Source organism: Agelaius phoeniceus, chromosome 2 (assembly GCF_051311805.1).
Source record: "Agelaius phoeniceus isolate bAgePho1 chromosome 2, bAgePho1.hap1, whole genome shotgun sequence".
Lineage (NCBI taxonomy): Eukaryota > Metazoa > Chordata > Aves > Passeriformes > Icteridae > Agelaius > Agelaius phoeniceus.
The window spans coordinates 78,134,162-78,160,096 of record NC_135266.1 but is presented as its reverse complement, the minus strand read 5'-3'; the positions used below and the strand labels follow the sequence as shown (position 1 = coordinate 78,160,096).

The 25,935-nt window shown below is 34.5% G+C and overlaps 1 protein-coding gene across 6 annotated transcripts in view; it reads left to right on the top strand.

Annotated features, from left to right (window-relative positions):
- Positions 1-25,935, top strand: part of CNTN5 (contactin 5) — a 606,500-nt gene that overhangs the window by 454,116 nt on the left and 126,449 nt on the right. For all 6 annotated transcript variants that reach the window (XM_077173968.1, XM_077173967.1, XM_077173966.1 and 3 more), the window contains 2 exons: positions 9,183-9,285; positions 24,181-24,362. In XM_077173968.1, coding sequence (XP_077030083.1) covers positions 9,183-9,285; positions 24,181-24,362 — 285 coding nt within the window. The remainder of the gene's footprint in view (positions 1-9,182; positions 9,286-24,180; positions 24,363-25,935) is intronic.

Sequence of the window (25,935 nt, the reverse complement as noted above, 5' to 3'; positions counted from 1 at the left end):
TTTCGAAAGTCTGTTCCAGTTAGCAGGAATGGTTCTTAACCTATAGGAAAGAAAATCTATAGGTAGGCAGAGAATTTTATAGAGGGCTTCTATACAATAAACCTCCTACAGAGTGTTTTATAGGAACTGTAGAATAGTTGAAGAACACTCTCAAACAGAACACAACAGTTCAAAAACACTATTTGTAAAATATTTAATCTAAAAGAGTAGAGAAACAAAATAACTTGGGATGGTCTTTTGACAATGTAAAAGGGCTGAGCCCAGGGATCTATGGGGCTATTGCAGGAGGAAAACAGGAAAAGGTTGGGAAAAGATTATGTCCCAGGATTAACTGTAGAGCAAGAACTCTTTCACTGAAAAAGTTTGAATGGAGTTTAGTCTGCTTTTGAGTTCAGTTAAGGTAACTTTACAGGATTTGTAATTGCTGATTTGTAAAAGTCTTCCCATTGGTATATAGAAACACTGTATGCTGGAAATTCAGTGGTTGCTTTTCTAAATTAGCTAAAAACCTCAAGATTCTAGACATGTAGAGTCTTGCACATCTTCTGCACTTATGTTTTCTTGTTTCACTCCTTCTCCTTATGGTTTTTGAAACTTCCACAAAGAGTTAACTGATCCATATACAGAATATACAAAGCCTAAAATTACTGAACTTGAAAAAATGTTCCTCTAAATTTGTCAGGATTAGGAATGGTGTTGCATTGAACTATAACTATTAAGATTTCAGACAGAAGTATGTTGTTAATATTTTAATTCTTGGTGACTAAATTCAAATTTGTGCAAATTGATAATGGAAGTAACCTTTACATCTGTAGATGGTTTCAGAGTATGAAGAATGGTCCTGAATGTTATGTAACTCAGTGTCTCAGGATCTTAGATAGAAATTCACCAGTGACTGCTGCTTTGCAGTCAGAGACTATGGCATAATATTCAAATTGAAATTACTTGTCAGTTTGGAATTCTATTCAGAGTAGCAAAATAATTTGATTATGAACAGCAGGAGTTTTACTCGAAGTCAAAACTGCAGGAAGTAGGTAACAGGATGATTTGTTTCTATTGGGTCTAAAACAATGGGTATTTTAATACTTGCTTTTGAGGATATTGAGGAAATAATAGGTTCTTTGTTTTACATGGTTATATGAGCAGTCTTAATTGAAAAAAAATTGAGAAAAAAATTTAAAAAATTGAGAAAAAAAATTAAAAAAATTAAATATTCCTTATTTAGGAAGCTTTTCTCAGTTTATTGAGATACAATGAATATTAGAGCAACGCTATTATGTGCAGTAGTTTTCTAATTGGTCAGAAGAGAGGGAAATACTCTGCACATCACAATAGTTTTGACACTTCTGGCACCTATTTGGAAAGGGAATATTTTGTTTTCATTCTGTAAAGCAACTTTGCAGGTTGCAGGAAAAAAGAATTAAACTTAAGGTCATATTTGAAGTACAAACAATTATGTCATTTCCTATAGGAAAAATGAGATTCCTAGAGAACTTTCATCAGGAAGATAATTACAAACCTCATAGAAATTAGATATTTCCCCTAATCACTCAGATTAAATAAGATTTCCCAGGTTTCTGAATATCTTTTGTGAACCTGTCCTGGATGAATATCAGGCAATTGGAAAGGAGAAACAATAAACATTGGCCAGTGATGCCTAAAAGAAATCTGCCATATATTTATTGTGCCAAATTCAATGTAATCTCATTCCCTGTAAAAACAAAATGGAACAAAATCCCCTATGATTTGGTTTTCATTGAGCTAGGCCTCCCAGGCAAGATGTTGACTATGTAGTGAGTCCATTTTTTTTCTTGATGTGTATGGCTGATAGGAAAAATTATCTAATGATAATTCACGTACCTAATGAGTGAAAATAATCAGGTTTTCGTGTTTAGATACAATCTGCACATGCACAAATCTTCATATTGGAGTGTTGTGTGCAAGCCACTCACATGTCCTCACTCATCTCTGAATGTCCAAAGCATGAAGCTTGGTTTCATCCAATACCAGATGTGCTGGATTTAGAAGGAGAACTTAGATGCCATTTTACAAATATGTGGGAAACTGGTGAAGTCTAGCTTATTCCTCACTAAAGACTTTTCTACACAGAAAAAGACTGCAGACTTAGTCATAGTCTGCTCAACATCTTCAAACACAGGTGAACAGAAGTCTCTGTAGCCCAATCTGTACACTAGAAATTTTGGTCTCTCATTTGAAGAATTAAATAATATACCAATATTTCCCTCATTGCTTGTTCTGAGACTATCTCATTGCTTTTGTGTTTTTAGAGTTTGGACTCAGTTCCTTTTATTTCATTCATAAAACATATGTTTTCAACTGAAAATTAAGTGCTTTTGGTTGTTTTTGATGTTTAAGAGAGGCAGAAAGTTTTGGATGTATGACATACATACATTTAAGAGTTGTTAATAATAATATATTTCAAGATAGTAATACAATTTCTAGAAAGGGCTTTCCAGAGTTCAGAGTACTGTGTAACTGATAAACTAGTGAAATCAAGTATGAATAAATAGGGAAGATAAAGTCGTGAGAGTAAACTTATGTTTAAACTTTAAACATTTTTTTCTGCTAAATGTGACTTTCTTTCACATTTATTCCTCTAAAATTAGGAATACATTAACATCTTATCCCTTAATTTCAAGCTAGAGTTTATATCCTTCTTGTGTTGTATTCATTATATTTTTTCCAGACACTGAATTACCAATTTTTCTTTCATATTAGGATATATACCAGTAAAGACCCCTTTGCATCCAGTGACATGCAATAGGATTTGCTCTCTAACATGCAAAACAATGATGGCACTTTAGTATTAACTCAGTTTAGTGCTTAGTTCAGTGCATTGCAGAATGCAATTTCACATGAGCATTTTCAGGGCTTCTCAAATGATAAATTTATAGCTCAAACCTGGCTGAGAAACATTTAAATGGAAGGAATGTCGTGGACTGTTACCTTAAAACAACAATTCCACAGTAAAGTTCTAGGGATTTACAGTAGGCATTGGTCCTTTAGAATGAGATTAATAGCAGGTGAGTCAATAAATTCTTCCCAGTTCATTTAAAATCTCTGCTGCAGACCAGAGACAATGGTGGGTATCATTATTATACTTGAATTAATTCAGTTTGTGCTGTCAATTTTCTGTCATTGTAAATGTGCGTACTCAAGGCTCTCCCAAACAAATTTCTGGAGACATTTAACAGTACAGGCCTTCGGGGAAAGTGCTAAATATTCATTTGCTACAAAGGGACCCATACCTTAGACAACCTTAATTTTCATCCCAGGTTTAGATACAAAAAGAAATTATGCATGAACATTCTGTAAGCAAGTTCTTAGGCAAAATTTTCTTGGGTTTAGATACATATTCACGCAACAGGTCATCATTACAATGTGGTAAGATGCTCAACTTTTGATCTGTAAAATTATTAAAAAATTCTTATGCAGCAGGATGAGTTTATTACGCCTCAAGAGGTTTCCCAGAAACTGAGAGGAAGATGCAAACTAGTAAGAATCCCAATTAAATTTGTCTTTAGAGCTTTATTCAGGATATTAAAAAACCATGTTAACATTCCTGCACCACCTGATTAAGACTGGGGACTTCTTTGTGCAAACCTCTCAGATGAGCATTCTTGGTCACAGAGCTGGGAGGGTTTTACCATTTGTTAACAAAATAATGGCAAGTATCAATCCATGCCTAATTTTTCTCCTGGGTACAGGAAATATTTGGCTTTCATTTTCTCCTGAGCATTCTGATGATGTTTAGCCAGCAATCTTAGAATATTTTCTATCTACTGTCTTAAATGTTTATCAGCCACTTATTTAAGTACTGCCTGTAACCTGTTCCATTCAAAATTAGGCTCAATTGGAAGTTAAAGAGCTATTAGTGAAAGAGTATGTAATAAACACAAATCACTTTAGCTGAAAGGATTTAAGGAGCCTTCATGTTTTGGGACATGCAAGAGGGTAGTTAATATCTGGAAGATTAATGAAAGCAGCATCAGCCTCTACACATCTGAATAAGAGGATGGGTCATGGTTTCTCAGCAGTCAGATTCTTTTTGGCCCCATGAAGGAAAAAAATTCTTATTGTATGAATACAGTGGTTTTTCCACACTCTTCCTCTGAGGTTGTATAAGGCATGGATTGGCAGGATAAATGAAGAGGTTGAGCAGTCCTTTGCAAAGCAATAATGTCTGATATCCTGTCTGTAGCTCTTTCTCTTGCTCTTGGCTGAAAGGACTGAAAATCAGAAAGTGATCTTTCTTCTTTATTCCATTCTCCATTCCATTAAATGGCCCCTAGTGGATAAAGTAAAGAATTTTAGCTGCAGTAATATCTTTAAACGTGTGAAATTTTATTACTTCTATTCCTGTAATATGTAAGTGCCTCAAAATCAATATTTATCACATTTTTATGTCATCTCTTTTTTTTAATACAAAAATGAAATGCAGACATTATAGCTTAGTGTTCGTAAGACATTGAGTAGCAGAGTGTAGAACTCAAGTCACAGATTTACAGTAAAGTTGAAAGAAAAAACTTGTTAAATAAAACCTCTTATAAAAATTAAACCTGATTTTCTGAATACTTTTTTTCTGTATTTAGGTTGGAGAATAATTACTTTGTGATAACTGTATCATTGTAAAAAAAAATCTGAAGGAAAGATCTCTTCTATAAATATTGAGGTCCCTTTCTGGATGGGTGACTAACAAGCCATTGATTCTATCAAATCTGTGCCTGTGTTAACTCCAAGGTTAAACTTTGTCCTGTGATATGCTTAATCCTTTAAATCAGTGTCTTCTTTGTAGTCAGAGGCAGAACAAAGGGGTTATTAGTTTTTAAATCTCCCCCAGCCAAGAAGACCCTTCCTGAGAGGGCAGAGACCCAAACACTGGAAAATTTAAGGTGGAATGACATATTTCAGAGTGAAGGCCAGGGATAAGATTTACTTTAAGAAATAAAGTTTGCCTTTTAAACCCAATTCTAATCCCAGACCAAATTTCAAGATATGGTGAACTAGATTTATTTTGAAGAGGTATGTTTGATATCAGTCACAAATTCAGTACTTTTATACCCAGATCCAAACTCAGGTGAACAAGTTTAGGAAATAGGGAATCTAGCAAACTAAGTAATTAGCATAAAAAATAATGAATGATTAGGGTCAGACCTTGAAAGGTAAAGGATTTTCAGAAAGTATTTTTTTTCATGGGAAGGCAGAGGCCAGCAGCATTGAGTGCCCAAACCATGTGAGCTCTGTGATTTGTTAGCCACTTGAAAATCATATATTATGTTTTTATTCTCTGCTGATCAATTTTATTTATTGTTAAATTTCATGTTTGATAACTGGGTATAAAAAATGACTGAGGATTTTTTATAGCCCTGGCCAAACCTCTGTAAGAGAGTCATGTATATAAGTCTGAGAGAGATTGATTCCAGTACACATAGCTCAAAACCTGAATATTTCTTAAAAGTTCATCTTCCTTTTAGCATCTAACGCAAATGAACAAAAATCTTTATGAAAATGCAGGTGATGATTGTTTTGCCATCCCTGACTCATTGTGACCAAAACAAAAGCTAGAAAGCTAAAGAGCCTAGAGGCACCACAGCCATAGCAGAGCAATTATAGTGTAATATGGGAAGGTAAGGCCTTAACAATTCCCTTAATATCTGTGCAACTGTAATGGCCTTCATGGTCTCAAAGATCATAAATAATAAGGATGAAAAATATCCCTCTGCAATAATAGACTTTTGTTTCCTAATTTTCATAGGGACACCAAGCAATTGCTCAGTAATTTTTATACATTTCCTGCCGATTGCTGCAGGCATGTCTCTTGCTAGGGTAGCAATAGCCCAGAAGAACAGGATGTGGTGCAAAGCATCAGTCAATCAGCATTTCATTAAGAGGATGAAATGATGGCATGACATGTAAAGAGCATGCAGTACGTGTACAGATTGCACTCACTAAAGGGATTTAATGTAAGTTAAAAACATAAGATCTGAATGATAATATTGTCCCTCAGATGGGAACAGATGTACTGTATTATTTTAAAGGCAAGAATAATTTAATCCTATTGTAAGTTCTGTTTTTATTCAGGGCTAAAAAAGCAAGTGTTGAATACTATGTAACAACTCAACACAATTAGTTTCCAGAACAAAGCCTTACCCAAAAGCAAAACCACACCATATTTAATTTCATTGAAGCACAAAACCTGTCAGTGAGCATGAACAGTCAGCAGGTGTCAGAGATTCAAAAGAAACACCTTGGGAATATAAGGCTCCATCATAAAACCTAAAGGAGCTATTTTCAGCAGTATTCTCTACAAGGGAAGATAGTAGATTCCTCTATCAGGACTGATGCTCTTGTAATTGAAGTTTATACAGAAGAAATTTTAGAGGAAATATTGACACTACAAATAATAACAAGGTCCCAAGGCCCAACTTCTGTATGGGAGGAAGCAGGATGTACTATTTTCCTTCACTGATGCTTAGGACTAGAAGGAAGGTAGGTAGAAAAGGTGGGGGTTTTTTTCAAAAAAAGGGACTCCTAAGAACATCTGAGGCATGACAGACCACTAGGTCTGACTTCTGTGTCAAGTGTGTTGATAGAAAATACATAAAGGGTATGATCATTAGGATTGCATTCAGCACATTGTCATACAGTAGTCTTACCACACAGTCGTGTACCAGCAACACAGATTTTGACCAGGGAAATTGTGCTTCAGTCTGTAAACAGCCTTCCTAAAGAGTCTGAGAGAATATGAACAGAAATGGCCAAGCTGCTTGCATTTCACATAGTTCTTTACAGGGTCACCCATCAAAGGCTGTTGAGGAGGAAACTAAATTCTTAGAGGGACTGAAGTACAGCCCTATTTTCAATTAAAAATATATTAGAAAAAAATCTATTGTGTAGTACCTAAACTGTTTGGAGAACTGAGAGATTGTCAGTAAGGACTTATCTGGGACTTCACTATTCAACACATAAACTATCTGGAAGCAAAATGAACAGAGAAGTAATAATACTTTGTTAGATATTATCAGTAAAGACATTACGATGCCACAGTGTACGAGCATCAGTTCAAGTACAAAAAAGCAAATAGAACTGAATTTTGTAAAAAAACCCAAAAAACTCCAAGGAAATAAATAGTGTGATAGAAAGATCTACATTTTCATTATTGTTGTGCAGTTCTCACCTTCACATCTCCAAGTGAGAGAATGGAATTTGAAGAGGTGCCACATGGGCACTAAGAATGTTTATTAAAGATTCTTTTTAAGGAAGGTTTAATGGTCTGGGGTTTTTCAGTCTGATAAAGACATATTTGAAAGGAGATATGGTAGATATCCTGTAAAACCATGTAATTGGTTAACTGAGATAAATCAGAAACTAGTATTTATAGTCACAAAAAAATCAGAAAACAGTAAACAAAGTTACAAGGAGTGTAACTAAATTATAAATTTATTGATGTCTTACAGTCCAGTGGGAATGCATTTTTATGATATATTATACTAGCAATCACTTCAGTCTATGCTAAGGAAAATTTTAATTGACTACCATTTTTTGATGGCCTGGCTTTATTTTAATACCCAGGACACATATGGGGGTTTTTTATATTAAAAAAAGAGGGTTCATAAAGCCATGTCAAAACACTGATTTAGTCCTCTCTTGGAGGAAATGGGTCAGTATTGCTAGCCCACATAATACTTGCAGGATAATTTTTTTACGAAGAAATCTGCTACCTATAGAATTATTTATAGAAATACATTATTTGAAATAAGAGCATTTAATTCTTTCTTTTTCTGTCATTTGATTCACTTATGAGACACATTTAGATTTTCTAATTAGACTTAAGCCCCTGATGAAACATTCAAATGTATATATGTTCAGACTTCCTCCAGAACCAAGGTTCTTCAGGGGCCTGAGTGACAGTGGGAAAATGAGAGCACAGCCTCACTGGAAACTCCTGAGCCCCACAAGGAACATTTGAAGGCTAGGAATATATGTTTTACAATTTCAGTCTTATGTACTGTGTTTTGCTCTAGCAGGTTGTGGGTTGTTTTTTCATCCATCTCTGCCAACTGTTATTCTCTCAGCTGTAAATCTTGTACTCCTCTACTTCCATGTTTCTTCTTACACTCATTTCTTTTCTTTCTCACATAAGAGATCTCTTTTCTCTCTGGCATTTTCATCTCTTGTTCCTATTTGCTTGCTTTAGAGTTTTTTGGAGAATCTTGACTGATTTTATAGATTTAGATTTGTCTTGTTGCTATTTTTTCAACAAGTCAGATTTTATTCCATTTTCCTCATCTAAAAATCTGAACCACTCTTACTTTTTTAAATACAGCCTTTTGCTCCTGAGTATTTCTTTCCCCCATAGCCCAAATTCCATCTAACCAAATACAGCTGTTAGGGTCATATTCTTCTCCTTCCACGCTGATTATATTTTCTCCGAGTGGCATTAAACACAAATTTCTCATCACACCTTAAAAAACATAGCTCCATTTCCTTACTGATTTCTCATTTCCTAAGCTGTTGTGATTCTCCAAAGCTGTCAATCACTCTACACCAAATCTGAGATAACTTTATTGATTTCCATTTTTATATTTTCCCATTCCTGAATGTTTTCCCATTTCCTAGAATTCTATCTTACAGTACTTAAAACATTGTCCTGAAAAGCAATCTTTTTCCAAATTAAAAGTTTCACTGAAAATCACATAACTGAAATTTTCATGTCTACATATCTGTGTTTGTATCTGTGTACACAAATGCTCCTACACAATTTGAGGGTTTTTCCCTCAGCTTAGAAGGTCCTCAGTCAAACACAACATGATATGTTTATTTATTTGTCTAATTGTGAATGTGCTGGTAAAAAAAGATTTGGTCCATGAAAAGTCTCACTCTTCTATTGATTCCCCATTTTAATCTTTGAACATTCAAATATTAACACAAGTTTTAAAAAATAAATCTTTTTTTAAAGCTCAATGTTGTGCTGCTGGTAAACTGAAGAGCATTTTAGTATATATATACTGCACCTGGGCACAGCACATCAGGTCAAGTGAGGCTATCTCCATCACTTACCAACTTTATTGCTGGGCAGATTCAAAAAGCAGGCCACAGGTCTTTCTGTGATAATGGAAAACTGATGATATTTCATATTGTAAACATTCGTTATTTTCCAGGTGTGATGGGGGAATATGAACCAAAAATTGAAGTCCATTTTCCTTACACAGTTACAGCTGCAAGGGGAACTACTGTTAAGATGGAGTGTTTTGCACTTGGAAAGTAAGTAAAGATTCTTTCTAATTAGATATCGTTTTTTAAGATGAGACATGCCTGAATTGTGGTTTCACTATTTTGCTGGATTTCTTTTTACAGACAGTGCTTACTGCATTCTCAAAATAACCAATTGACTAAGTAGCTAATTATGAACTCCCTGCCCAGCCATTTCTGTTGTCAGGAATTCAGTCAAGTTAACAGTGTCTCTGTCAAAATGAAAAGTACCAATCAAATAAACAAAAAGCAGAAAGGCTTTTTAATTGAAAGTTTTACCAGACTCACACCCATTTATTCACAGGGATACTATAAACCAGTAAATTAGGATTTGTCCTGCAAAAATGTTGTATTTGGAGAATAAACAAACATTTGTAGAGTTTTCTTCCCTCCCCCATATTAATGATTCATACACAAAGGTATAAACCCTAACCCTAACCCTAACCCATGCACAATGTCTTGATCATGTCCTAGCAGATTTTGTGGCAGCGTCCACTCTAGAGTTTCTACCTGACCTAATAGTACTAGTACAGAATGGGTGTTTGCTATTCATGTCAAGGGGTTTTTAGATGTTTTTAGATAAAAGAGTTTAGGGAGAGAAAGGTAAGAGAAACTGAAACTAAAATTTCTTCTTTACAGTATTGAGATTACAGAATATAGGATGAAAATGATAACATTTCAGTTTTGTGGTGGTAGTTACTATTAGTTCCTCAATGTTAGTATACAGACAGACAGAACTAAGAGTAATTTCTAGTGATTTTATATTAGTTCCTCAATGTTAGTATACAGACAGACAGAACTAAGAGTAATTTCTAGTGATTTAAAGAGATTCTTTCTTCTTCACATATGTGCTGCTAAAAACAAATGTTCCTTCAATGATATTTCTCTAGAGACGTTTAAAAAATTATAATGGTTAGGGCTCATTCTAAATACCTCATCAAATTCTGTGCGGTGTGTTGAAAAAAAATCTCACTGTATTGAATCCTTTTCAGCTCATAATGATGTTCTTTTGGACATCTTCCCCTTAGTCTCCGAAATTATGCTGGTAAATATCATATACCCTGCTTGCTTTTATAGCTCATGGCTTATCAAAAAACAGGCAAGTTTCTTACAGCATGGTCTTGATTAAAAAATAAGGGAAGCATTTGTCTTTGTAACTCCTTTGGAGGAATTGCACAAAACAGTCTGAGACATACTATATCTTGCATACCAATACTTCTTATTTACCTAATGAGGAACAAAACATAGGAAGATAGGATTTTTAAGACAATAGTCTGTTTTGCTGAGGATCATTCCTCCAGCTTGTTTAGCAGGTCTGGTTTTCCAGAGTTACTTTTCAAAGCCTGTCTCTACTACCTGAGAGGACTTTTAAAATGTTTTATAGCCCTTTTGATCTTCATGTGTCACTGGTCACTGGATTTTTCTGTTCAGATTTTTCTCTTAACAGTTCCTCATTACTGACTTGATGATATATGCCTGAAAATTACTCCCTTCTTGTTGTTTTTTCATGTTTGACAAATACCGAAATGCTCTCAGTGGGCAGGTCAACAGAAATTATACACAAATAATTAAAGAGAAATTCTGACAAAGTTTTTCAGTTGTATCTATTTAGGTTCAGTGAAGTTGATGAAGAAACAGGACATAGCCAAACCAGTCCAAACAAAAGCAGGGAGACCACAGCCCGCATGGAGGGAGCCTATTGCGACAGCAGCTTCCTCAAATTCAGTCCCAACATAAACGTAAGCAGTAGTTTAGAAAAAAATGTGAGACAAGAACTTTTGTAGGGTAGAACACAAGTCTTATGTTTTACATAGTAAAAATGAGAAAAGAGGTACGTGACAGAGGACAGGAAAGCAATAAATGGAGAGATTCCCTGAGATGCTGAAATAAATGAGGAAAAAAGGCTGATGGCTCTAGGCTCTCTCCTGTCAGAAGCACTGCCAAGTCAATAGTTGGCAACGAGACCCTTTTAGACTCTAGGCTATGGTTGAAGAAGTAACCAACATTTTACTTCTTATTTTCTTCATTTTGCTGGAATTAGGTTACAGTTGCTGACAGATTACAAGTCAACTTTCCAGTGAAAAGGAGGTATGACGTACATTGTCCTCTGCAGCCATCACTGAAAGGCAACAAACAGACCTACTGATACATTCCACCTTCAGCACTGTGAGATTTAGTAAAATCTCTCAAAAAGATCCAATCACTATTCAAAAAGTAAGGTGAAGATGACAGGAAGGACTTTGATTAGGTTATTTAATCTTTTTTTACTTGGTGCTAATCTTCAATAAAAAAAAAATCAAGACCACCTGAGTGACCAAGGAATTTAAGGTTACCTAATAAGACCCCATTTGCTGCTAGAGTAATGGGCAGATATTTTTACCATGCACATTCCTTATCTTCTTTTCCCAGCCATTAATGCACAATCAAATCAGCTGAGCTGAAATTGCTTTCAATTTGATATGGTAATAATTACATTAATGACATTTCAGGCACCATTTGAAACCTGGAGGCTGAGGTGAGAAGTACAAATGCATCAAATTTCCTATTCATTTTCATAATTTTCTTTTTTTGTCCCCATTTCTTGTTCCTAATTCCCTGTAGATGTTGTTGCTTGTTACCTTGCCATGGATCCCATTTGCTAAACTGAAGCAACAACTAATTTGTCCCTTTTTTGTTTAGTATTCAAACTTGATATTTTGAATTCTTATTGAAAATAACCCTGGGTTTATTACAGTCTTAAAACCAATATGCTGCTGGTTTTCTCATGCTTTAATTTAGCTGTCTGAAATACTCTGCTCTCTCCACTGTAATTGTGAGAATGACAAATGTTCCAGTGAGATTTCCTGAAGTAGGCATTTGGCAAAAATTCCAGGAAGATCCTCATCTTCAGTTACAGATTAATGATTTATTAATAATGTTTATTTAGCACTGTCAGTCACTATGGCTGAAAGAATTAAATAAATTGAAGCTCTGAAGCTTTTGTCTTCAAACTAAAGTCAAATATCTTAATTGCTTCACAGAGATAAATTTTCTGAGAAGGATTTTATTCTGACCCAAGCAATATGTAGCTGATTCAGTTACAAGTGAAAATATTATGTTATTGATGCCACTTACAAACAGACTTTGTAGCTGCTAAAAAATTCAAAGCAATGAAGGAGTGAAATGTCTCAAGATTATCTAATTTGCACTAGATAGAGATTCTTATCATGAGCATCAGTCATTGTCTAAGAAATCACTGCATAAATCAGTGACTTACTGCTGAGGTTTAACAAGACATGAAAAACAGAGGAGCCAAATAAAATTTACTGCATATATATCAGAGTGTGCATATTGCAATTAGCAACCTTTTGTGCTGGATATATATGCTGGCCCAAGGCTGCTTTTTATAGACATATTCACTGCCACATCTACACAACAACTTATGTTTCAGTGACATCTATATTTCATATATGTACCTATATATAGTATACAGACATGTTTTCTGCCACCCATTAAGTATGTAATTTCTATTATAATACTTGAATACATATCAGGGGATCATGTTTTTTAAAAAACATGCTGAAAAACCACTGGCAATAACAAGGTATTAACATTTTCCATTTATTTTTAACTTTCCACCATAACAAAAATACTTCTTTTTAATTTACAGAATTGCTACATCCTGGTTAGTATTTACAGAAAATGTTGTTAAAATAAATAATTGAAAAGAAAAAGAAAAAAATCTGAATGGAAGAATTCAAAATATCTAAATTAATAAAACTAATTCTAAACAGCAATACGTTAATGTTTGCTTTTGAGTAACAGCTTTCACAGCTTGTGACTTCTCTTATTCAAAAAAAACAAGCTATTTTTTGTAAAACTAATAAATGAGCTAGTGGATAATGAGGTTTCTGTTCGTAGTCCACATAATCCTGATTTTTTATGTCCATTTCAGTATCAGACCTTAGATTTCTTATGTAAATCAGGAAGACAGATGACCATGTTGTTCAGAGAAGTTCTGGTGGAGAAGATATCACTTTCCTAGCTGACATTTTTGCACAAGTTACAGCATTCTTGGCTTTTCCTGCTCCAGAAATGCAACTTTTCAGACACTGCCTTCTGTGACAGCCGGTTGCCATTTTAATTTTCTCACGTGTTACTGACTTTGCTTCCAGGAGCATCTAGAGGCTACTGGTCCATTCTTTATTTTTTCATGTACTTTATTCAAAGAAATAATTCTGGTGCCTTCGTTTAGCTGCTCACTAAAACGAGATGAAATTAATGCTGTTGATATGCAAAAGACATCTAAATTCCATCCCCACTATATGACACATTCATTAATGAAGCATTTCGGTGACAGCCATCCAAGCATCCTTCAGATCTTCCTTACTTATGTCATAAACAATTTTAATACTATTATGTTAAATACAAGACTTAAAGGCAGGCATAGATGGAAATATGCTTTTTGTTTTGAAGCCTCAAAATGAACAAGTTTTCATAGTTTGAGAATGAAACAGGATTTTTTTGTCCAAGTTGGCATGAAAAACTGTAAGTTCCTGCCCTCTTCAATGGGCCCAGACCCTTGGCCACAGAGGAAAGCAAGAAAAGTGCAAGTGTCAAAACATCTTTATTTTTTTTCCCTCTGTTATTCTTTCTGGCATATAAACCTAAGTTGTCTTCTTGCTTCTATATGAATAATTCTACTCAAACTCTTTCACACAGATTTTTCAATTTTAAGCTGTGTATTATACACACACCCTACCTGACCCTCACACTTCAGTTTTTTCCTCAATGCATTTTTGTTTGTGCGTTACACCAGACTTCTACTTTATTTTCCATATAAAAGTCACATTTCATTGGTTTTCTGGCTCTGTCAGAAAAAAAATTGAATTTGTATTATGATAGTGCCAGCAGCCAATTTTGAGTGAGTAATCATATTTTATTTCTCATTAAAACAAATTACAAGATCTGGGGTATTGCAGTACTTGTAGATTACCAGAGTTTTCAATCTTTGCTCTTAAAATAAGGGCTGTATAGACTGCCAAAAGAATTTTTTTGCTAAAAAAAAACAACAAAAAAAAAAGCTTTATGCATCCCTTTATTTATACTATGGTTATTTTTAAACCATACAGATCAACACAGAGATATTTGAATAAAAAGCATCAATAAACAATAGTGCTGACAGACAATTTTTCTTATGACTCATTGGCTTGTTTTTCTGTATTTTTGAGAGACTATTTTATGCTTATGCTATTTCTGCACAATGGTAACACGCACATAATATACCTATATTAGTTTTAAATGTTAGGTTATTTCACTTTGGCAATGTCAACATTATGGTTTTTTTTTTTTTAAATATAGTTAGTTAATGATAAGAATAAATTCATAATATTTATTTATATTTGTTACTGAAGTAAAACGCAGTTTTGATAGACGTGTTGTTCATTTTGTCATATTTAATATTGCCTTAATAATTCTATTGTTAACTTTGTTAGCTCAGTTGTAAACAATCATCCCATATGTAGTAGGACTTGCAAGAACTCAGCTGAAAGTCCTTTTAAAAATCTTCCTTTCTAAATGAAATTAAATAAAAAGAAGATGAAGCTACATATATTTAAGTCATACAAATTAATGAAATTTATGACTTTTAATTTAAGAAGCATTCAAAATTTTTCTATTGAAATCATGAACTCTGAATCAATTCAAATTAATAAATGTCTCAAAGTTTTAAATCCATTAAATATAGTAGTTTTTTTTCCTTCTGTTCCTGTTTTCCTTTTACCAGACTTTTCTAATTTTTCCAATTGATCTTCAAGCTTTTATTAGAAATGATATTATTTGTTTCATGTCACTATCAATACTTTCATTACAGACTATATACCTGTTGTGGATGCACCATCCCTGAAGTGTTTAAGACGAGGTTGGATGGGGGTCTGACCAACCTGGTCTGGAGGAAGGTGTCCCTGCCCATGTCAGTGGGGTTGGAACTCACTAATCTTTGCTTCCTTCCAACTCAAACCATTCTATTAAGTTATGCAGAGAGAGCTCAGTACATACTTTTCAACATGCAGAAATAAAGACAAAGTGTTTGGATAAATCAGTATAATACCTAAGCAAAGATCAGAGCAGCCAAATAAAAAGTCTTTATGGTCTGGCGAAGAGCATTTGAATGTAACTGTGGAGAATTGCATGAAGTTTCTGAAGTTATTTTTTGCTGGTGTGGTTCATTAAGCCAATGATACAGGGTAATGGCGATGAAGCAGTTTTCAAGATATTGCAAACATTTTTGCAGGTACAAAAAGATAGGCTTTGCAAGTCCACATTTTATAGGGCTCTTTCACTGAGATCTGGAAAATAATGTAATGATGAAGAGAACAACTTCAGAAAAGAGGGTTAAAGGCAGCCAGGAATGAATCTTTGGTCAGAGGTTTCATAGTACCTGATTCCTTTTTTTCTCCATCTGCCACATAATTATATGAGATTTTTGGAGGAACAAGAAGTTGATAAACAGTAATATTATAATGAGTCACAGATCCAGGTTGCACACTTCTCCATCTAGCATGTGCAGTTATCCATCTGGTCTCTACACACAAGGGAATATAAGATTCCAGCATTGCACCATTGTTTCCTAACTTCAAGAGACTGACTTTAACCCTCTCTGTTCTTCAAATCTGTAAAATTCAAATCTGTAAGGCTTTTTACATTCAGATCACCAGTTAAAACTGTCAGCCAATCTTCCACATATTTCTCCTTGTCTTCTCTCCTCTAGTTGGCTTATCTTGGCAAATCCAATATTACCTACTGGTCTTGAATGTTTCCAAACAGATCTTCCAAGATTCTTCTCCCAGACCTGCCAGAAGGCATCTCCTTTTATGAACTGTCAAGAGAACCAGATAAAATGTTCCTGTAGCCAGACCCCTTCCCAGTAATCTAGAAATCCTCTCATGAGGATTTCTATTCTGGGATCAGACTATTTTCTAACCTAAGTCTCCTTGTTATCAACATGAATCCACATCTTGCTTCAGCTCTGATGTGGTGCTAAAAAGTAGCAGAGCTAATGTGCTGGTGATACTCAAAATTAGCCTCTGTTAACTGCACTACACGGAAACCCAGGGGCATTGACATGAGTGAGCAGTCAATGCAGCAAGCAGCAGATGAGTATTAGTGGAATCCTGGGATTCAGATAATCCTGGGATAATCCTGGGAACAGAGCACACTTCACTGGTGTGTATATATATATACATACATTCATGCATACAAAATAAAAAAGAGCAACATCTGCGATATAAATCAGGCTTCATTGTTTTTAGAGCTAAGTATGACAGCTCTGTTGTCAATGTATTTGGGATATGTCAGCAGATCTGTGGTTTTTTTCTCTGAAGATAAGCTGTTTTTTCCTTGGACAACAGTATGAAGCTTCTCAGGGAGTGAGTGTCTCTTTGCTAAGGATTCTGATAGCTCATGGAATAGCCATTCAGCCCTGGAAGTTGCTTAATTATTGTGTTTTGGAAAATATTAAGCTACTTGTGCTTTTCCATCAACACTAAACAGTCCTTTCCTCTTCCAACAATAATGGTGGCACACAGAAACATCTTTGATATTAAAGGTAACCTGGCATTAAATAAGTCATTCTAGGTGCTATACATCCAATTCATTGCTGGAACTTGGATTGAAATATTTAGTCATTTTCCTACATGTAGCAGAATTACTGTGGGAACAAGGCAGGCTAATAATTTAACACTTTTCAAGCCTCAAGCTAATTCACAGCGTAGAAGTCCACAGGTAGTAATTTTCCTCTATCATCAAAACCAAGGTTTAACATGATGCTCTATTTTTTATCTACAGGCCACAGAGACATGAATTGTTTGTTTTCTCTTTTTAGAACAGAGAAACCATGCCATAGAGTATTAATCTGATTTATTTGCCCAAAATGAAACTGCACAATAGATACAAAAATTGATATAGAAATACCTGTTTCTAAGTTCCATAGGACAAAAAATCGTGTTACTCCATGTCCCTTCACACCAGTTCTCTCTACTGGAAAATATTTTATTAATCCTATCAGATTCCAGATCTGGAAGCTGTGGAAGCCACTTTTAAATTTTTTTGATAACAAAATACTTGCAAGAAGGAAATAAATACTCTCTGCAGAACATTTGTCAATGTTATAAAGAGGGGTGTCTTTTCCCCTCAAGATAAGGTTGTGATGAGAGGACCATCTCATCTTTTTAAATGCAGACATGACATCTTCAAGTTGAGTTTGTTTATATGACAAAAATAGATCCAGGATTCTCTTTCTTTTTTTTCCCCCTTTGATAGCACATATTTTTTATATCAGATAAATATTTCTAAGACTTTCATCAATTTCAAGTTCATTTTCAGCTCGTGCTGAATAAGTATTTATGATATAAGATGCTAGAGCCAGACTGGATTTTATTCCTGGTTTTCAGGCTGGATTTGTTTCTGTTTTCTTCTAGGTGGAATTGTTCTTAAATAGACTTTGTAATACTGTTACAGATATTACAATCATTCTTAGCAATGTAATAAAGATTTTTCAGTAAATCTCAAGTAGCGCTCCCAGGCCTCATTCTACCTCACTCTAAACCTAAAATTTAAATTTGATTGCTTTTACTGTATGGCATAATGGAAGTGGGAGAAAAACCTACCAAACTAAGTTCCTGTCAGCAGAATTTCATTCTTGAAGAAGCAATATTACCAATCTCTTTTCTTTCTCTCTCAGAACCCTTGAAGAAAATTTATAAATGTTACTAAAAACTGTTCAGTAACTTGTGCAGCTTTGCAGTTTTACTGTAGATTTAAAGATGGAGGAGCTTTTTTATTTTTATTGTTATTCCAAAATTACTATCCAGAAGCATATGTGTAGACTTTCTCTCTGTGTCAGAGTCTGAGAGGATCAGAAGGAAAAAAATTCTAGCATTTCTCAGGAGAAGGTCACCAGAGTTACCACTATTATGTTTCTCTTATTTGCCACAAAGAAATAAATGTATATGGTACTATGGCACAAGAGCCTTAAAGGCAGCTCTTCTGGAAATCATCACACTCATTGTCTTCAAACTCTGTGTCTGATCAGCAGGTTCAAAGCCATCTTGCACTCTTCAGACATGCTAGATTTTTGTTTACATTTGCATCCTCATTGATGATATGTCATGATCTCTGGGATTTTTGGACTCATTGTAACTAGTCTTCCTGATCTTCTGGATCTGCACACATACGCTGGTCACACCTGTACAGCAGAGTCAGGACATCCTAGATCAATGTGCTAGCTAAAGAAAATCTGCCTGGGCAAAATTTAGAAGAGAGAAAAATGATGCAAAAATTCAGTTATAAAATAACACAAGGCAAATAAACACAGTTCTATTGCAGTACTGTGGCCTTGAAGATCTGTATGAACACCTGCCAAATATGTGTCATCTTTTCAAAGAAATTTTCTGCTTCGATGCATTGTCTCTTAAAATCATGGATTCTTCAGGTATTATCACCTTTAGTAAGACAGCAGGTATCATATATGTCTTTGGCTTTTCAAGTTGTTTCAGATTCCTCTTCTCAACAGCCTTGATCAAGTCACAGGCTGGTGATAATTTACCTGTTAGGTCTTTAATATTTTTTAGAATAATGTCCACTTCAGAATGCCCCCAGACACATGCTGAGGTAGGGTGTGATACAGAGACTAGAAAAAATGGTTACTGAATGGCTGAGGGAAAACCAGAGCTTATTTCCATCATTTTTAATAGACATGATCGCTCATTACCTCCTCAATCCCACCATATAAATAACATCCACAATCCTGTGATGGCAGTAATATAATATGGAGTTTTGCAATGAGGACAACAACACTGAATGCATAGAAGATATTCAGCTCTTTCTTAGTAAATTTTTACTTGTGCTGTTGCTATTTCATCAAGAGTAAACACCATTACCTAACTTCTAAATGCAAACCCAAAAGGTTGTGGAATAGCTTTTCCACTTTCTTCACTATTTGTCAAACCAATACCTTTGCCTGTTGTGGTCTTCTTTGATTACACCTTCATCAGGTGACTCATTTGTTCATGACTAACTCAAATTTAAGAATTTGGAAAAACATTTAAATCATCAAAACTGTTGATTATATCACCTAACTTAGGGTATGGACAGCTACATTATCTAAATTTAGCTGTTGAATAGTTAAGCATGAAGATTGAGACATCAGTTTAGTCTCTGATCAACCAGTAAAGAGGAACTCTGGAGTATAATTCACTGCAAATAATGAACCATTATAGAAAATGAATCATCTTTATATATGGCACTATTTTAGATGCTAGAGATGCTCCAACATGCCATAATTTAAAGTGTGCAGAAAATGCTGTGGAGCTGGATATGCAGCCAAGCAGGCACTGTCCTTGCTCTGTACCATAAAGAACAAGCTGATAGTGGTGATAAGCATTGGCATGTCCACATTAATACATGACACTCATATATGCAATAGATATTCTTAGCACAGTCGTGGGCATCTGTTGAAGAGACTTGCAGACCTGGACTTGTTCCTGTACACTGTCTTCAAGATCATCATCATTTGCTTCTATTCTCTTTTAATTTTTAAATCACCATACGGCTGCTGTATTTCATGCATTTCATTACTAACTAGATTTTAAAAACCAAATGAAAGGAAAAGTGGTTATTGTGTCTCATAAAACTCTGAACAGATTTATATGGGACATTCTAAAGGTAGATGTCCATGGTTGATAGGCATTTCTGAAAACCATCTGACAGAGAGAATTTCATTATAGTCCTCCACATTTTACCCCTCATAATTATCCTATAATAATTAAAGATATTTAATACAGGTGCAAGATAGGAAGGTGTAAGAAAAGAAAAAGGATTTTTTTGTAGTCCCCATAGGCATGCAGAGGTTTTCAAGATATATTATGGTGTGCACCTGTGGGTTTGAAGACACAGCTCAGAACAGTGATACATGGTAAAGAGAAATCTTGTGGAGCGGAATTGAAATTACTTTAGTAGATAAAATATTACAAAATATCACATCAATCTGTACCAACCAAGTACAGAAAAAGTAATCTGTGCATTCCTATTTAAAATATTCTTGAAATCCTAAGAGCTCAGCTCCAAGGAAAGGGTATTTTAAATTTCAGACATTATTCCTATTTCTACCTCTCCCCTTTCCCAAAATAAACATGGACTTTAGGTATGTCATAAAATTCTTTCACATATGAAATTGACAGGAAGAAGAACAGCTTCCAATAGTTTTTTAAAACGTTTTTATTTCTATGTTTTATTGAAACTTGTGAAGCATTCCAACTAATTCAACAGCACTCATCCCAAATAATATACTGCTGAAAACCAACTCTCATAATCTCTTGTAAATGTAAAGGTAAAATTATGACTCATATTTTCTTCAAACTCAAAGTGTACAAGCCCACAGTAATGTCTATCACAGTCACCAGGGACCACTTAGGATTTTTATTTCAATCTAGGGTATTGGCAAATTTAAAGATGGTATTTCTGAAATCAAGTAGGGTTTTTCTTGGTGGTACTAAGATTTCCCAGTAGTATTCAGATGATTTTTTTTCCAAAAGTGAGGAGAAATCTTGTCTTTGAAATCAACTGAAGCTCAAATAAATTTATTCACAGGAGTTGAATGTGGATGTTGTAACAATAAACAAGGAAACTATTCTCATAAATATCTGCTGAGACCAAAATAAAAATGGTTTATATTGGTTATAAGATTCAGTAATTATGCATATTGCATTAAACTCATATTAACACTAGAAATACTTCTGCAGTTACTCTGTTTTTCAAAAAGCTGTGGATCATTTGAAAAGATTAAAAATGTGCATATGTTAGTTAGCTTTTATGGTGAACTTCAGGAGTTTTCTAGAACAGTCACACAATTCTATTCTTTCATATTCTCACTCATATGTTTCATTTCATTCTCACAGAAGTCACAGAGGAGAAATAGGTATGGATATATTTTTATTTCAGATGTAAAATTCAAATGTCACTTGTGAGTTATGCAAGGAAAATAAGCTTCATTAAATGGAACTACAAGTTGTCTGCAAATACTAATTTGCAATATGGGAGTACTTTCCTTTGAAATCATTAAATCTGCACAGCTAAAGTAACTTTATCTCCTTGAAAATTTCCACTTACTACCTCATACTGATCAAGAAATAACTGAGTTGTTTTAAAATATGCTTCATTATGAACCAGACAACCAGTTTCCTCTGCATTTGCCATGTTATACACATTTACTTGCCACAGGAAACACAAAAGCAAATTTAAAAAAAATTGTTAAATGCAATTTAAAGGAAACTTCCCAAATACATGAATTTCAGAATAATCTCATAGCAGCTAAATGAGACAATTTTCATTGTTTATAAACTCTTGACTTTTTCTCAGAAATATACACTACCAAAAAAAAAAAAATCCTTTCACTAATGCTACTCAGCAGAACTCATTTTCCTCCATGACAATAGAGAAAAAGCATTTTTGTCACTGATTTTACTGGAAGCAAGGCTGAAGGCCAAATAACTATCAAAAGGCAGCAAGCATGACACCCTTAAGGTCCCAAATAAAATATATCTGCACACTCATTTCAGTCATAAAGCAGCAGTGAGTCCTATTACACTGTACCAACATAGAGAATTCCTATTCCTACTGTGGACTTGTGTTGGGATAAATAATGATCAGTTAAACTCTTATCTGTCCATGGTGAATGTTTTGCAGCCAGAAATCATGACACAATTATATTCCATATAAAAAGAGGACAAGCAAAAAAAGGAGTTAACTCTTTTACCTGAGTGTAAAACAGAAGACTTGCACAATCTCCACAAGTCACTCAAGACAGACTCTAAATTTGAATATCAGAATGAAGTGTGCCATAAGAAATTAAATATGAGAGCTAAAGAAGGGAGAAAAAGAAACTAAGATTGTTATTTGTACAACGTCTGATATATACATACAGGTATTAAAGTATAGCAAATGAAATGTGTAGTTAAGGATGTGAAAGGGATAACATAACTGGTGGGACTAAGACAGGAAGTTTTACTAGTGCATCAGAAAAAATACCAGAACCATACAATCTGTGGAAGAGCCCTCAAACCAAACCCACAAGACACCAAAATTTGAAATCAGTCATCAAGAAATTAATTTACGGTTCAAAATGAGAAAGCTGCAAAGTTCCTATGGTGATAGAGCGAAAAATAAAAAAGAGGTCTTATGATCCACACCTATCACATGATCCAAAAACATCTATAAAAAGAAAAATATATACATAACTGGAGTGCTGGAGAGAAAAGAGACCAGCCTGTTTTGTCTAGCAAGGAGAAACAAAAACTATTCCATACAGGTATTTCTTCTGTGGCGGACAGTGATAAAATATCATTTTGCAATAATAAAAAGATATTGCAGGAACCACGTGCCAGAGATGAATACATACATATTCATAGTAAAGTTCATTTTTTCAGGTTAATTAATCAGTGCAGCAAACTGATGAGAAATAATTCTTTTCTCTTTTTGGTATATTAAAATGAATTCCATATTGGACTATATGTTGGTTTTGTAAGGTAATGATGCTAATAGGCTCAATAAAATTCAGTGATCTGTGGCACTCAGGAGTTAAAATTAGACAAATCTTCTGATAATCAGGTACAAGTTTGGGAATTTTCCTAATCTATATAAAATACTAGAATTTGGAGCATCTTGTCTGCAAGTTTGAGTACAACTGCAGTAATTCACATTACTACATGTGATTCTAACTGCTTTAAGAATAACCAGAATTTGCTTCACAAGCTTATTTTTTGTGCCCGAAACTGGATACCCTGAAATATTACGAGAAAGGTGATATTCTTAATGAAACTCCATACATTTATAGCAAGTGAAAGTCAGCAAATCATGACAGAAATTCATAGCAATTTTGAATTCAAACTAAATAAATTTGAGCTATTATGAAGTGCTTTTCCTCATCTAAACTGCCACAAGGCCCTGTGTTTATATCTAAGCTTAGAGTTGAAATAAATACAAAATATGTTTTTCAAAAAGTTCCATTTTGTTATGGTGTCCTCCAAGCTTCTTGTGGAGTACCTGAAGCAGCCCAGTTTTCAGCTCACAATCAAATATTTTTTATTGACATATCTTAAATACCTGACATATTTTGAAAAATGTATGTCTGTACCATAAGGCCCATTGGATGCACAATGGCTGATGAGTTTTTGAGCTAAAGAGAAAATTTTATGAGTACAAACACTATATAAGGCATTTTTCCCCCAAGTATGAATGTAAATGACCCAAGGTCCTCACAGACCTCTGTGGAACAGCAAGTTGCAGTGAAAAACCCTTCTGCTGCCACAAGCAAATTGTAATGCTGTGAGACAGGAACAGCAGTGCCATTAATATGTCTTGTCACACAACCAGTTTTGCAATTTGAATAATATTGTAAGAAAAATGTCTCCAAAACTGTAGTCACTTAAATTTACCCAAAAAAGAAATTCCCCACCTAGACAGATATTTTTATTGATTGACCTGAACTGCAGTTTCATTACAGGAAAATTGGGATGTTTTGGAATTTTCTAAGTTCCTCCAAGTTTTGAAGTTATTTTTGTTGACCTATGGAGTGGCAGCATTCAGGAGTAAAGCATATAGTCCTAAAGAAACTCTAGAGAGAGTGATTTCAAGTGATTTATTTGATCTTGGTAAAAACAGCCTCCCCTGTGGATGAAAGAGACACATTCCATGTAACAATCCATTTATTAAGGATTCCCTACAGAAAGTGAACTAGATCAACCATTATATGAACCTCAATTGTGATTATGCTTTATTGCTACTTAGATTATTAAGTGTTTAAACTACCAGATAACAGAATCTATATTCTCAATAGTGGAAGAGTGTTAACATTAATTTTACTAAATATTTCAGCCCTGTTCCAACAATCTCTTGGAGGAAAGTTAATGGTCATAATCCAAGTAAAGCCCGCCTGAGAAAATCCCAAGCTGTGCTTGAAATACCTAATGTGCAGCTAGAGGACTCAGGAATGTATGAATGTAAGGCTGAAAACTCTCGTGGAAGAAATGTCTTCAGAGGACAGCTACAAGTATACAGTAAGTGTAACTGCACACAGTATTGTTCTGAAATGCTTTGTCCACTCTTAAGGCTTTGGTCACACGTGTAGCATTACAAGGTTCAGCAGAAACAAGAGACCTTGATATATAGAGTATGCACCTTATAACAACAATAGTTTTGAATTAAGGTATATATTATTATTCCTTAATATTGCATTAAGGTCTGAAACATAAATAATGTTGACTTCTTTGAGGAATTTACTTAAATATAATTTCATAAGGGATTTGTTTTGGGTTTTTTTTAAATTAAAGCATAGAGCTATAATTTTGAAAGTCTATTTCTTTTCGTTAGGATATAACAATGACAAGCAACATAAACATGAATTATCTGTCAGAAAACAATGCTGTAAATGTTTTAAAATTATTAACATGCTTTTATTAACATTTTACCTGTGCCATGCTTGGGTGCTGAGCTTTGTCAAGTTCATTGTACTGGAATGAGAACTTAAGGATTTGTTTCTTCCAGAAAATTTTCAGTCTAGGCATGCACAATTTCCAAAAGTTCTGATCCTCACAAAGTGAAGCAGAAAAAAAAATTTGAATATTCATAAATGATTAAGTCATGCATCAGATTGAAAATAAAAAAGGAACCCTGAAAATAAAAATATTTGACTAACCCCGTGAATTCTACATTATACTCTTGCTGCATTCTAGAGTCCAGAAACAAAAACCTATGTAATACATACCATAAATACTTACAAGTTAAAGTCTGGCATATATAACATGTAAGCTTGAGTCCCACTACTTTTAATCAATTTAAGCCACACTACTTTCTATCCTTCCATGAACCCTACAACCTTAAATACTTAGCAGAAAATGTCCTCTGTGTGAGGTTAAGCAACAGATCTTTCAAACTGAATTGTTTTCTATCTTCAAAGATCCCAGCCAGTAGAATTCCAAATGTTGCAGTTTAGATAGGTCCTCAAGTTAATGGATATGTCTATGAAGTTTCTCCTCTTAATCAATTTTCTTTTTCTTTTCCTGATTTCAGCCCATGGCTCCTAATGCCATCTCCCCATTAGTAACTGTAAAGAGTTCTCTGTCTTTGTTACACATTTTCATCAAATAACTCTAGACCAGGACAGTATATTTCGTTTATTTTCCACATATGTCAATATTTTCAGGACCCTAATAAATTTTCTGTCTCCTCTGGCTTTCTAATGTCTTTATCTCAACTCAGTTGATTTTAGTGAGTTTCAGCAATCTCTGAATCATGCTTCCTTCCTTGCTTTTGATTCTCCTCCACCTAGAGACCAGGGCATGTTTTTTTCCTCAAATTTTTGTATATGCTGGAAAAATTGTGCGATGGTTAAGACAGTCTGTGCATTTAATTTCAGATTTTCCATCTTGCACTTGCAGCAAAGTTTTTATGACTTTTGCTGAAAACAGCAGTCAAAAAAAGCCCAGCACCTACTCTATGCCTCTTACTATGACAATAGTCCACTGATATTTCTCAAATTCTTGCTAAAAATTACTTCCATGAAAGTATAGCAGCTCCTGCCAGGCATCTGAGGGCCAGGGGAATTTAGCAACTGGTATTTCTCTGCAATGT